Source organism: Bufo bufo, chromosome 3, assembly GCF_905171765.1.
Source record: "Bufo bufo chromosome 3, aBufBuf1.1, whole genome shotgun sequence".
In the NCBI taxonomy this organism is placed as follows: domain Eukaryota; kingdom Metazoa; phylum Chordata; class Amphibia; order Anura; family Bufonidae; genus Bufo; species Bufo bufo.
The window spans coordinates 69,072,598-69,086,561 of record NC_053391.1 but is presented as its reverse complement, the minus strand read 5'-3'; the positions used below and the strand labels follow the sequence as shown (position 1 = coordinate 69,086,561).

Sequence of the window (13,964 nt, the reverse complement as noted above, 5' to 3'; positions counted from 1 at the left end):
TGGAATTCTTCTAAAGGGCCCCCGATCTGACGTCTTTCAAACATATTCCTGGTCAGAAGACGCATAGCTGTAGACTCCATCAGCATTTTCCATGCAGCTAATCCCTTTTAACTCTTTCATGGAATGGATTGCCTAAAAATAGCCATTTTCTAATATCTGACAAGCTTTTGGGAATGGGGCCACTGCATGCAATAACACTATGAATTGTACTATTCTTAGGAGAAAACGTAAAAATGATGTAAAAGTAATTCCGATTTATTAAGTGCAAAGGTTTAATTCATTTAAAAATATCTGCAATTGGTACACGTGAAGTAAATTAATTTGAGTTTTACGTTTGTTTTATGGGAAATCCAGGAATTGATTGCAGGAATCACTATAGAATCACTGGGTGTTAATCCGGCTTGATTCAGATGATTCCTATATCGTAGTCACATTATTTTTTTCCGCGCCACCGAGCTGCTTTGTCAGCAACGTCTTAATCTTCATGGATTCCTAATGGATCCATTTTGAGGATATCCTCCTGTTCAGCCCTAAAGACTGGGATATGGTTGCCATTCCCGTTTGAGGACTTACGCACATGACTGTATTTTTGGTCCTTGTCTGATCTGTTATTTTTGAAATTTGTATGAGGACCCATTCATTTCGATGGGACCGCAAAAAATGCTGTCCACATCCGTGTTTCTGTCCGGCAAATTATGGAACATGATCTATTCCTGTCTGTTTTGCGGAATAAGCATTTCTACTATTGGGCCTGCAAAAAATGCAGCATGCATATTTTGTGGATCCGCGGTTTGGGGACCGCAAGATGCATACAATTGTATGTTTGAGGCCTAATATGAAGAGCTGAAGAAGGTCTAGCCAGGGGAGACATGCTGCTTTGCATGCATGGAAATATCTCCAGGGTACAATGACTCGCCTCTTTTTTTGGAGCATGAAAATGTAGAGTCAGCCATGTACCCACCTGTAACACTTCGGTGAACCCCGGAATCTGCAAGAGTAATGTATCCCTGTAGTTGTCTTTACATCTGGACCTATAGACTAATATTCAGTTTTACTCCTAAAAATGGACATCGTTAGTCCAGGTCTGACCAGCATTTGCATGGCTGGTGGCTAACGTGCATACAGTGGTAACCATGGCTTAAGGCTTCAAGCTTTTTCTGAACAATTATAAAAACCTGTGTATATTTAAAGGGGTTGTCTCATGATGGAGTCTATGGAGAGGGACAGCTCCTGCTCCATCTGCTCTTCAGCCAAGCCCAGAGACTAAGGGTCACTCGTCTCACTAAGTCCCAAAGGTCGGAGCCTTACCAATCTCATTGGCAGGTTGTAGAGATACAAAACCTGGGACATCCTTTTTAGTTCATATTGGCCTGTCTGGCTACAGTGAATATACATGAGCTTTTGGCTCATATGTTAAACAGGCCAATTGCCCCCAACCCCCCATTATATCGATGAAAGCCAAAAGAGTGTTCCTGTGGCCTCTACTGGGTGAATATCTGTGGAGGTTTCCATTTATTTTTTTATACTGTATGGAATATACCACATGGTACATAGTTTTTTTTCTATTTTTTATTTAACATGGCCGCCTATGGAGGATGGATGCTGTAAGGAACGAGTGCACAAAGTTTCTGTCAGGAAATCTTCCTAATGGAAGCCTTGGGCTCACACTGTGTAACAGTCCGAAAAGTACCTAAGTATGTATTTTTAATAAGAATAGCGCCTTATATTTCTACAAAATAATATTTGAAAGACAGTAATCGAAGAAGATTTATGAAACCATCTAAATGATGAATTGTCTCTGTTACCCATAGCAACCAATCACAGCGCAGCTCTCATTCCGTACAGTGCTCTTGAAAAATGAAAGCTGCGCTGTGATTGGTTGCCATGGGCAACACAGACAGTATCTCTTTTCAGGCAGTTTCATACATCTCTCTCTAGGCCTTAATTTAACATTCGAGTTCTTCTTTTTTTTTTTTTTTTTATTCGAATAGATTCTTGACAATTTTCCAAGCAGTCCTTGGGCAGAACAAGCCTTCCGTTCTGCTAAAAATGACACCCTAGAATCCTAGCGATCAATCTCGCATCAAAACAAGTTGTCACATCCCCTGGTCGAGCCTTTCGTCTTTAAGATTTATCGCTCCTGTTCTCAGGTGCCCGGGAAAGAACAGATTTCGGAGGGGAAATAACACGCTAAATATCATAAAGGCATTGTACATTAGCATCTGATGATTGACCAAACGCCATGAGTAATATATCTGAAGACTTAGTTTTTGTGAAATCATTGATGAATTTTAGTGATTTTTATTATAATTTTTTTTCTTTTAGTGGCATACCAGCGAGGCGGGGAAGCTGTAAGCAGTGCGGGAAGGTGAGAGAACATATATTTCCTGACACAAATGTACATATCTTCTGTCGTTTCTTTTTTTTTTTTATAGTGAACAATGAGCTGTAGGCATTGTTTTTTACCGAGGCGCGTAAATCTTCTATGTCCCCTTTGAAGATTTGTCCTGCATGGGGCTAGCTCATATATTATTCATTCTATTTTTCAGCATATAGGTAGCATAATTAAGTGATGCAAGCAGCATGTTGCCGATTGTATCTGTCAGCAAACATATGTTTATATAGTAGAATATGCGCCCGTAATTATGAGAACACTTGTATTGTGCAATTTCCTAGTAATACTATGTGCTACCACCAGAGGGAGCCCTAAAGCCAGGAAAAAAATGGATGCTATCAAGTTGAAGATTTTTCAAAACCTGTGAATTTATATAGGAAACCAAAAAAATCTGTATAAAGTATTAAAATATATTGTGTAAAATATTTATATTTTTAAATAAAAATATTAGATCTGTGAAATCATTTTTAAATTATACATTTTATTTTCCATTAACTGTAGGCGAAAAACATTATTAAAGGGCAAAGCCCCTGGCGTTTCTATGTCCTCTTCACCTATCTTCCCTCAGCTATTCCTTCATATTTCATTGTGATTGAAGCTATATGATTTATGCCCTTTGGTAGAACATTTTACAGACAAATGTTACCTGAGCCGTTATATAAAAAAAAGCGATATTGATGTGAGGGGAGTGGAGTTGTACACATCAAAAAAGCCTTTCGGAATCAAGGATATTGTCAGATATTCAGACTATGTAGCTCACATTTTTCTTTATGCAAATTTTTGAAATTGGATGCATTGTGATATATGTGATATATGTTTGAAAGATATAGAAACCATTAAATCTGGTAAAATAAAATCCAGAAAATTGAATTATATAAAAAAAATTATGTAAACAAAAATCCCAAAAAGTTCATGTAAATTGTCCTCATGTTTGTGACAAGGACAAAGTGTAATAAAAATCCTACCCTAAATGTTCTACAGACAGAAGAATGAAAGACTATATTCTGCCATCTGCTGTCCATAAGGGTGACTGCAGTAGGTTTTACTGTAATTTCATGATGTAGTACAGAATTTGCCTAAAAGTATGAATTGCTTATGTATTAATACTCACGCTTGGAATTTCATTTATTTTCAGGGATTGGCTTTAAATATGAATGCTATTTAGGTATTTATGTTTATTATTTTTTTTTATTGCAGGCCCGGTCTCTTAAATATTTCAGAGCCTGCGACTCAGCCTTGGCTTGCAGATACCTGGCCAAACACAGGTAGCAATCACAATGAATGTCCTATTAACTGCTGCACATCTGGGAATGGAAGCAGTGACAACAATCTGGCTACTTATAGCCGACCCGGTAAGACACAGAAATTTAAATGGTCACTGCAGTTTCAGCAAACATTGCATATCAACGGTACAGGTGAAAATAAAAATCTATTATATCTTATTAGAGAAAAATGCCTCTTTCTCCTCCATCCTAAACTAATATTGTCTACTGAATCAGTCCCGAGCCACAAGACACAGAGACAGACATCTCACAGAAGGAACGGATCACATTCTTCCAATAGAAGTCTCTGCACTTCCTACCTCTTCCTCTATCCTTCCCTCTCCATAGAATTCTATGGGCAGCATGTCTTTGTGAATCTCTGTGCACTTCCTACCTCCTCCTCTACCCTTCCCTCTACATAGAATTCTATGGGCAGCATGTCTTTGTGAGTCTCTGTGCACTCACAAAGACATGCTGCCCAGGAGAAAGAGTCATTTTTCATAGAATTCTATGGAGAGGGAAGGGTAGAGGAGGAGGTACGAAGTGCAGAGAGACTAACACAGACATGCTGCCCATAGAATTCTATAGAGAGGGAAGGGTAGAGGAGGAGGTAGGAAGTGCAGAGAGACTCACAAAGACATGCTGCCCATAGAATTCTATGGAGAGGGAAGGGTAGAGGAGGAGGTAGGAAGTGCAGAGAGACTCACACAGACATGCTGCCCATAGAATTCTATGGAGAGGGAAGGGTAGAGGAGGAGGTAGGAAGTGCAGAGAGACTCACAAAGACATGCTGCCCATAGAATTCTATGGAGAGGGAAGGGTAGAGGAGGAGGTAGGAAGTGCACAGAGACTCCCAAAGACATGCTGTTCATAGAATTCTATGGAGATGGAAGGGTAGAGGAGGAGGTAGGAAGTGCAGAGAGACGCACAAAGACATGCTGCCCATAGAATTCTATGGAGAGGGAAGGGTAGAGGAGGAGGTAGGAAGTGCAGAGAGACTCACACAGACATGCTGCCCATAGAATTCTATGGAGAGGGAAGGGTAGAGGAGGAGGTAGGAAGTGCAGAGAGACGTACAAAGACATGGTGCCCATAGAATTCTATGGAGAGGGAAGGGTAGAGGAGGAGGAAGTGCAGAGAGACTCACACAGACATGCTGCCCATAGAATTCTATGGAGAGGGAAGAGTAGAAGAGGAGGTAGGAAGTGCAGAGAGACTCACACAGACATGCTGCCCATAGAATTATTTGGAAATAGATAGGGGAGATGGAGTGAGGAAATACACAGACATGCTGTTCATAGAAGTATATGGAGAGGGGAGAGAGGAAAGCAGAGAGACACAGACAGACATGCTGCCTATAGAACTTTATGGAGAAGGAAGGTGGAGGCGGAGTGGGGAAGTGCAGACAGACACACACACACACACTGCCCATAGATTTATGTGGAGAGGGAAGGTAGAGAAGGATTAAGAAAGTGCACAGAGACACACACACAGACATACTGCCTATAGGAGTATATAGAGAGGTGAGCTGCTAGGAAGAACAAGGTATTTTCTATGATATTTTACAAAGTTTCTTAGATTCACCTGTACTATTGCTTTATGTAAAGATTGTTGAAAGTATCGTGACCATTTATCTATTTAGGAACATAGTAGGTTCAACTGAAGGATCTCTGTTCAGACAGTCCTTGCTACATTCCAGTAAATATCACTTCAGATTAACACAGGAGACCTGATCTGTTGGAATATTAATATTTTTTTGTTTCTTAGTTATATACAGTATGCTTCTGGGAAAGCTGGAAGGCCATCACAATGTTGTAGATGTAAGGAGTGCCAAGGTAGCAGTCACACCCATTGGCCCCTTTGCCATTTGAGGCCCTGTTACACATTTGTATTGGGTCCAGATGCTTTAAGTTACACCTCTGACACTCAGACTTTCATATATTATACTGCTCAGGTCTTGATTTACCTGATTAGATTTAGATGGTACTTGCACCCTGAACTAATAAAGTCTACCATGATAATCCACATGTACAGATGATCCCAGCCCTAACTTTCTGCAAATTATGATAAGGACTCCAACTTCCGGGGCATCTGTCAGCCATGATGAACTCTATGAAACCAGGCATACAGCCTGGTAGGCTTGATCATGCTGATAAAAAGAAGATATTCTCATTATGACTATCCATGGCACCCTTACTGAGAAAATAGATTTTTTTGTATATGCAAATGATCTAACTGGAACACCAAGGGGCTGGCCAGGGCCCTCGGAGCACAAGTTTGTTGTTACACTTGGTTCAGCTTCAGTCTCTCCTCCCATTCCCCTGGATTGACAGGACTAGTCTTCTAGTGCCTGCCGCTCTCCCAGCACCGAGACCCATATCTTCTGTTCTCAACGCTTGCACAGTGTATCTCCAAGCAGCGCAGATTCACACTGAGAAAGCGCTCACACCTGTCATCTAGCGCCTGTACTGTATCTTCAATCTGCGCTGCTTGGAACGTAGCAGGAGAAACACTGGGCTAGCTCTGAGACCAGAGGATACTGGTCAAGCAGAATACAGGTCTAAGAGAGCAACCGAGATCCCCTTGGTATTACGTTCTTTTCACTGGTGGTCACAGTCTGGGTACAGTAGTTTTAGAAATAACGTAATGGTTGTAGCTTTTCCAATAGTATATAACATTTATAGCAAAAAATAAGTTTAATGTTACGTAAATTTGGTATTTTAGGTAACTGTTATTTCACTCAAATCCCTGGTGTTTACGAATTGTCCAGAGCTGCAAATTAAATGTCATTTGCTATATTTCAGCCCAGTCGTTCTCAACATGTTGTTTGGATTAAACATTTAGAAAGGAGACATTCAGACAGTGTTAAATCCTGACGCCTATTCCCAGAAGTGGCTACTCATACAGCAAAATAGCTCATTCACATGTTGTCACTGTGAAGTGGTTTACAAGCATTCATTGTTTTAGTAAGCATGTCTTTCTAATGCCTCCCATGCTGAGCTCAATCCTCTATCCTTCTCTGATAAGCCTTAATCAGGACAAGGCCGATTTCTTGTAGGTAGAATTCTAGTTTATACCTTGCTGTGTGAAAGCACAGTGGGTAAGTTATTATATACAGTATATTTTTTTTGTAAATCCATATACTGATGTGTCCTTCATTATCTTTGCTCTCGGCGTGATATATCCCAACATATGAGATAATCAGCTTAGAAAAAAAAGGATTTTGTGATATTCTCTCACGAGATGTCTATGCTGTATTTGTCTATGTGTGGCCTCCCAGTGGTTGTGATGTGCAGTGCAGCCTTTTTAAGGGTTTTATTAGCGTGTTGTGGTTTTGGAGCCTTTAACAAAACGTGAGCAAAGTTAAGGATAAACATCTGTATATAGGGAATTATTTGTAAAAATTATCAGCAATATCTATAGTTAGTAATATCTATAAGCTCTAAAAAAAAACTGATTTTGTCCCGATAGGACCCTCAGGATACTGTAGCAAAAACAAATGCGGTCAGCTGACCAAACAGTCCTTTTAGGGGTCCTATATATATGTTAAAATTACAATCTTTATTAGTAACTTTTAAAATCGGAGAAGACAAGACTAACAAGGTGATATAAAACTATCAGGTCACAGTTGCAAGCTTAGTAATATACTATGCATCTTATAATATGGTCGCTGTCACCTGCTGTGCACTCTATTTGTGAGGTTATTGGCCTCACAGATACTTTATAGCCGTTGCTGGCACTCTGTTAGATGTCAAGTGCGCGATATTTTGATGCCACTGAAATAGTGAGGGTGCTACTCCCTGAAGGGATATGTGATAGCACCTCAGCTCACCAAGTGGTGTGCTCTCAATGGTGGGATTGGATGTCCCTTAGGGCCCTTGGTATAGGGGCTCCTTTTAGACGTGGATGTATTGTATCCTTATATTCCTATATCCCAGGCATCCATCATTCATTCACACCATCTGACATACTAGGAGACTAGAGCTTGTTTGCCTCCAACCATTCACTCAGTATCTACAGAGCTGGACAGAACTTGCGACCTAAATAACTGTAAATTGCCGCCCTACACTGTGGCCTGCCTAAAATACACGAACCAACGCTACCCCACCCGACATGTTTCGCCGCGAGGCGGCTTCGTCAGGAGAGTTGGGGTAATAGCCAGATGTCTTCACTGCCTTAACCTGTCAGTCAAAGCAGTGGGGTGCAGACATCAAGGCAATTGAGCAGAGCGTCTGGGTGCGAGCTGCAACACCAATGCCCTTGTTGCACCCAGGGGCTAATTTGCATAAGAATAAAAGGCTTATTTCTTCACACTGGGGAAATATATGGAGGTTAGACCAAGAGCATTAGAATGTGGTGAGTAGCGCACATCTCCCATGGCAGATGGATTTATATCAAGGTATCTGACAGATTCTATTTAAGCAATATATAGTAAGCTTCTGAGCTCCCCCTAGTGGTGCCTGCAGACCTGCAGAATTTTATAATTTAACTGTGGCTATTCACAGATTTTTTTTACTTTGTACCTGAAAAATGGAGCTCTGAGCTCTGAAAGGCATGTAAAGAAACGCATCTGCACCAAATATTGAACATAAATCAACATGGTGGTAAAAAGTGGACATTCACTTTAAAAACAAATTCTTCCATGTGCTGTTACATGTCAGAAGCTGTTAGGCAGTGGCGTACATAGAGAAGTAAGGGCCCCGTAGCAAGCATCAAACCAGGCCCCCCAAACAGGACAGAAGGGTTTCCACCTAAATCCCTTTCAATGACCCTTGGGCCATTATTCCACTGTCTAATTTGCTAAAAGTTGTTCCTTTAGACGGTAGAGTCCTGACCAAGTTTTCACCCCTAGTAGAAGAGGAGGTAATCCCAACTAAGACTGAGCCCCCTCTTGCCCTGGGTCCTATAGCAGTCGCATGGTCTGCCGCTATAATAGTTACGCCCCTGCTGTTAGGCGACTTTCACAAAGTCAGAGTTTGATCCAGTGATGTTCGTCAGTGAGCCATAACCAGGAGTGGAGGCTACATACAGATAAGGTATGATGGAAAGATTTGCACCTGTTCTGTTTTTTTTTTTAACCTGCACCTGGTTTTGACTCACAATTCCTGATAGATTCACTGATCAAACACTGACAAAGCAGCCCTATGCAGTGGTTGCACTCCATTTATATATGTTGTGTTAGAACTGCTCCTCCACGTGCACTAGCTTTCATTACAGGGGTTTTCCAGGACCCATCAACCCACCCTAATCATATCTTGCCCCCCCAAAAAGTTTTCAATACATTTACTGTGTTGAAGTTGCATGGATCGGCTACTCCGGAACCTGGGCACGTGCCCTCTGGCGGAAAATCCTACATCCACCAATTTCACATCCCTTATCCGGTTTCCAGTGTGCTCTATGGACTGGAATTTTACTTCCGTAGCCCAGGACAGTTCGATAAATAGGGCTATATCTATTCATCTCCCTGGTGCATGTGCAGATGAGGTGGACCTGTCCAGAGCTGTGGAAGTGACGTCCACGTCCATAGAGCAGACTGGAAATCTGGTAAAGGATGTGACATTGGCAGGGTATGGAAGTCTATAGAAATTATCTAACAAAAGAGCATCCATTGAACTTTATGGTAAAAATAAATATCAAGCTATGTATATCACAAGAAGTTTGCATGATGACACTCAGTTCATGGCGGTCATCAGATGGCACAAGTTGTTGTCTAGCCCTAACTAATGACAAGATGTCTCACTATATACAATATCTTCCTGTTACATTATAGTATCCATAGTCTTTCAGTTTTCGCCTGAAATCCTTGGTTTAATAAAGCTTCCCGTATACTTTGATTTTTCACAGTGAATGTCCCCTTAAGCGGTATTGTATTCGAAAATGATGCTGGTGCCAGAAATTGTAAATGCACAGCCCAGCGTTTATGGAGGCACATAATATTTTACGTGTACCACCGCTGGAAAAATGACATGAAAGAATGTTAATCGGCATCAGACATATTAAAGTACATTTTATAGCACATGCCGAGATTTAATTGTATCTAATCAACGAGAAGGTACCAACATTTCCAGGTTCTATATTTCCAAGGCCAAACCTGTCTATGATTAGGATCTGGATGCCATGAACCTGCCACGTCTGGTATCGGTTTAGGCGGTAGTAAAAGTCAGTCTTATAAGTCTCTTCATAGCTCCAGGTTTCATATTTACAATGATATTGGAGTCTATGTGTTAACGCTAATTACTGTTTAAAACCAGTTGTTTTCTCCTAATAGATCTCAGAGTCTATAAATCACGTATGCTACGTCAGGGAAACTCTATTATTGACCCTTTTACAATTCCCAGAATCCTTTCTCAATAACTTACCACTCGGTTAGATGTAATGAACTAAATCTCATCTTGAATAATGTAAAATGTGTTGTCCTACAGTAATAAATGATCACTTATCCACAGGATAGATAAGTGTGCTGTGGGACCCCCTCCAAAAGAATGGTTGTCTTATGTCCACGTCTGAAAAGAGCTATGTATTCACCTGCTTTCGGCCTCCCATCTAATCTCTATGGAACTCAATGGAGTACTTGAGACTGTCAATCCATTCAAATGGGGGACATGGACCACCACTTTTGTGATTGTTGGAGGTCCCATTGGTTGGACCCCTAGTAATCAGTTGCTGTGGGTCAACCCATTTAAGGGCACAGTGGATAAAAAAAGACTACACACCCCTGTTAAAATGTCAGGTTTCTGTGCTGTAAAAAAAAATGAGACAAAGATAAATCATTTCACAACTTTTTCCACCTTTAATGTGACCTATAAACTGTACCACTCAATTGAAAAACAAACTGAAATATTTTAGGTGGAGGGAGGAAAACAAAAAAACTAAAATAATGTGGTTGCATAAGTGTGCACACCCTCTTATAACTGGGGATGTAGCTGTGTTCAGAATTAAGCAATCACATTCAAAATCATGTTAAATAGGAGTCAGCATACACCTGCCATCATTTTAAGTGCCTCTGATTAACCCAAAATAAAGTTTTGCTGCTCTAGTTGGTCTTTCCTGAAATGTTCTTAGTCGCATCCCACAGCAAAAGCCATGGTCCACAGAGAACTTACAAAGCATCAGAGGGATCTCATTGTTAAAAGGTATCAGTCAGGAGAAGAGTACAAAAGAATTTCCAAGGCATTAGATATACCACGGAACACAGTGAAGACAGTCATCATCATGTGGAGAAAATATGTCAAAACAGTGACATTACCAAGAACTGGACGTCCCTCCAAAATTGATGAAAAGAGAAGAAAACTGGTCTGGGAGGCTACCAAGAGGCTTACAGCAACATTAAAGGAGCTGCAGGAATATCTGGCAAGTACTGGCTGTGTGGTACACGTGACAACAATCTCCCGTATTCTTCATATGTCTTGGCTATGGGGTAGAGTGGCAAGACGAAAGCCTTTTCTTACAAAGAAAAACATCCAAGCCAGGCTACATTTTGCAAAAACACATCTGAAGTCTCCCAAAAGCATGTGTGAAAAGGTGTTATGGTCTGATGAAACCAAGGTTGAACTTTTTGGCCATAATTCCAAAAGATATGTTTGGCACAAAAACAACACTGCACATCACCAAAAGAACACCATACCCACAGTGAAGCATGCTGGTGGCAGCATCATGCTTTGGGGCTGTTTTTCTTCAGCTGGAACTGGGGGCCTTAGTTAAGCTAGAGGGAATTATGAACAGTTCCAAATACTAGTCAATATTGGCACAAAACCTTCAGGCTTCTGCTAGAAAGCTGAACATGAAGAAGAACTTCATCTTTCAGTATGACAACGACCCAAAGCATACATCCAAATCAGCAAAGGAATGGTTTCACCAGAAGAAGATTAAAGTTTTGGAATGGCCCAGCCAGAGCCCAGATCTGAATCCGATTGAAAATCTGTGGGGTGATCCGAAGAGGGCTGTGCACAGGAGATGCCCTCGCAATCTGACAGATTTGGAGTGTTTTTGCAAAGAAGAGGGGGCAAATCTTGCCAAGTCAAATGTGCCATGCTGATAGACTCATACCCAGAAAGACTGAGTGCTGTAATAAAATAAAAAGATGCTTCAACAAAGTATTACCGTAGTTTAAGGGTGTGCACACTTATGCAACCATATTATTTTTTTTAAATATTTTTTCTTCGCTCTACCTACAAGATTTCAGTTTGTTTTTCAATTGAGTTGTACAGTTTATAGGTCACATTAAAGGTGGAAAAAGTTCTGAAATGAATTATCTTTGTCTCATTTTTTTACAACACAGAAACCTGACATTTTAACAGGGGTGTGTAGACTTTTTATATCCACTGTATATCGTAAAAGCCAACCCATGAGCAGAGAGGACCATTGGATATTGGTTTTGTCTCCATTTAAAGAGTAGATGTGGTGTCAGGCAGCAGCTAACAAGGGTCTTTATTTTTACCTTTTTTCCAGTAGTGCAACACCTTTGATCCTCAGATATATGTTTTATTCATATATTTTATCTTTCTCTTGTCTCCTATCAAGCTGATTGCATAGCGAACTACAACAACCAGTTGGACAACAAACAGACGAACCTGATGGTACCCGAGTCTGGAGTTTACAGTGATGTGGATTTAAGCAACAAAATCAATGAGATGAAAACCTTCAATAGCCCAAATCTTAAGGATGGTCGATTTGTCACGGCGGCCGGCCAACCCACCCCTTACGCCACCACTCAGCTTATCCAGTCCAGTATCAGCAACAACATCAACTCGTCTAGCGTGGACGTGGATGAGAAGCACTGGAAGCCGTCTGCTCAGCACAAACCAGATGTCGCCCCCATGCAGTACAACATCATGGAGCAAAATAAAATCAACAAAGGTGATAAAAACTTTCCTCTACCACACTCGGCAAGACCTAACTACAGTTAAAGAGGCAGTAGAACATTGTGTCAGGAGTTAGCTTCCATTAACTCATTTATAGTCTGTATTGTACCACTTTTATCTAGAATGACCCCCATTTCTTAGATCTATTGTTTGTATGTATAATGGTGTGCAGCCATCTTGTTTTTTTGGATATGCACCTGTGATTCTGAAGGTTCTAGTCTAAATTTTCTTGTAGTACTTCAGGAGAAGGATCATATTTTTCCTGTCATTTGTAGATAAATTTGCTTCAAGAAGGAGAAAGTTTAAAGTATATTTCTTCCAATTGTACCCAGGGCATTAGTGATACATGGGCACTGGGGGCTTCTACATCAAAAAGGACAAGCAATAGAGTTAGCCCAAAAAAATATTCAGGCTGATCTAGTTGCTGAAATGACCATATTCTGTAACACACCATACCAGGGGTTGAAGGGCCTGTCAAAGATTCTAAAAGGGTATTCCCATCTTGGACATTGGGGGTATATCGATTATAGAGATAGGGACCTGCACCTATACTTAGAACAGCTACCCTCAATTCATTTCTGTGGGACTGCCGAAAATAGCTGAGCGGCGTGCTTTGCTATTTTTCGGCAGTCCCGTAGAAATTAATGGACAGAATTGTGTAGTTCCAGAGATGGTGGAACTCTGAAACATCGGTGAGGATTTTTACAATCCTGAAATATGCCTTTAAATAAAAAAAATAAAGTGGGGATTTTGCCCATAGCAACCACATTCTTTTGAACAGAGTAGTTAAAATACACTTGTTAGAGGGTATGCAAATCAGCTCTTAAAAAGCTCTGCCTCTAATGCCGCCATATGTAAGGTAGCTTTCCTATAAGTCAATGTTCAACCTTTTAAAAGGCAGTCAAACATTGACTTATAGGATATATACCTTACATCTGGTGGTAAATTAGCTTTTTAACAGCTCATTTGCATACACTCTTACCAGAATTCCAGAGGAGCATTGCCTGGCCTATAGGACTCCTACTGCCGTTCAAAGGGGTTCATAGGGAATGAAAAAGTTGAAAATGCTTAAATACCATATACCTCCCAAATACCGTTCATAAGTTTCATTAGTTGATTAGGCTCATTTTGTCTAGGAAGTAAAGAAATAAAATGGCCACCGTCCTATTAGTACACACAATCCCGCTGTAGGACAAGTTACTTCAAAACACTGAGGTAAAAAGCTACCTTATCCTCCTCTCTGCTCTGTTTGTCAGGGATCATGATCCTGAATACAGTGTAATATGATCTTCAGTTGAATCTCTGCAGGAATGGAGTTCATGAGGAGACATGAAGTACAGAGAGTACACACAGACTGTGGTAATGTGGAACTGTGGTAATGGAGACTGCATACAAGAGCTGCTTTTCATTAGTCACATCCCCACCCTCCTCTCTGTACTTTGTCTC

The 13,964-nt window shown here is 40.7% G+C and overlaps 1 protein-coding gene across 5 annotated transcripts in view; it reads left to right on the top strand.

Moving 5' to 3' along the window:
• Window positions 1-13,964, top strand: part of ROBO1 (roundabout guidance receptor 1) — a 345,972-nt gene that overhangs the window by 302,632 nt on the left and 29,376 nt on the right. For 3 of the 5 annotated variants that reach the window (XM_040423237.1, XM_040423236.1, XM_040423240.1), the window contains 3 exons: window positions 2,326-2,368; window positions 3,593-3,747; window positions 12,178-12,513. In XM_040423237.1, coding sequence (XP_040279171.1) covers window positions 2,326-2,368; window positions 3,593-3,747; window positions 12,178-12,513 — 534 coding nt within the window. The remainder of the gene's footprint in view (window positions 1-2,325; window positions 2,369-3,592; window positions 3,748-12,177; window positions 12,514-13,964) is intronic. The other 2 variants (XM_040423239.1, XM_040423238.1) reach the window with 1 other exon arrangement.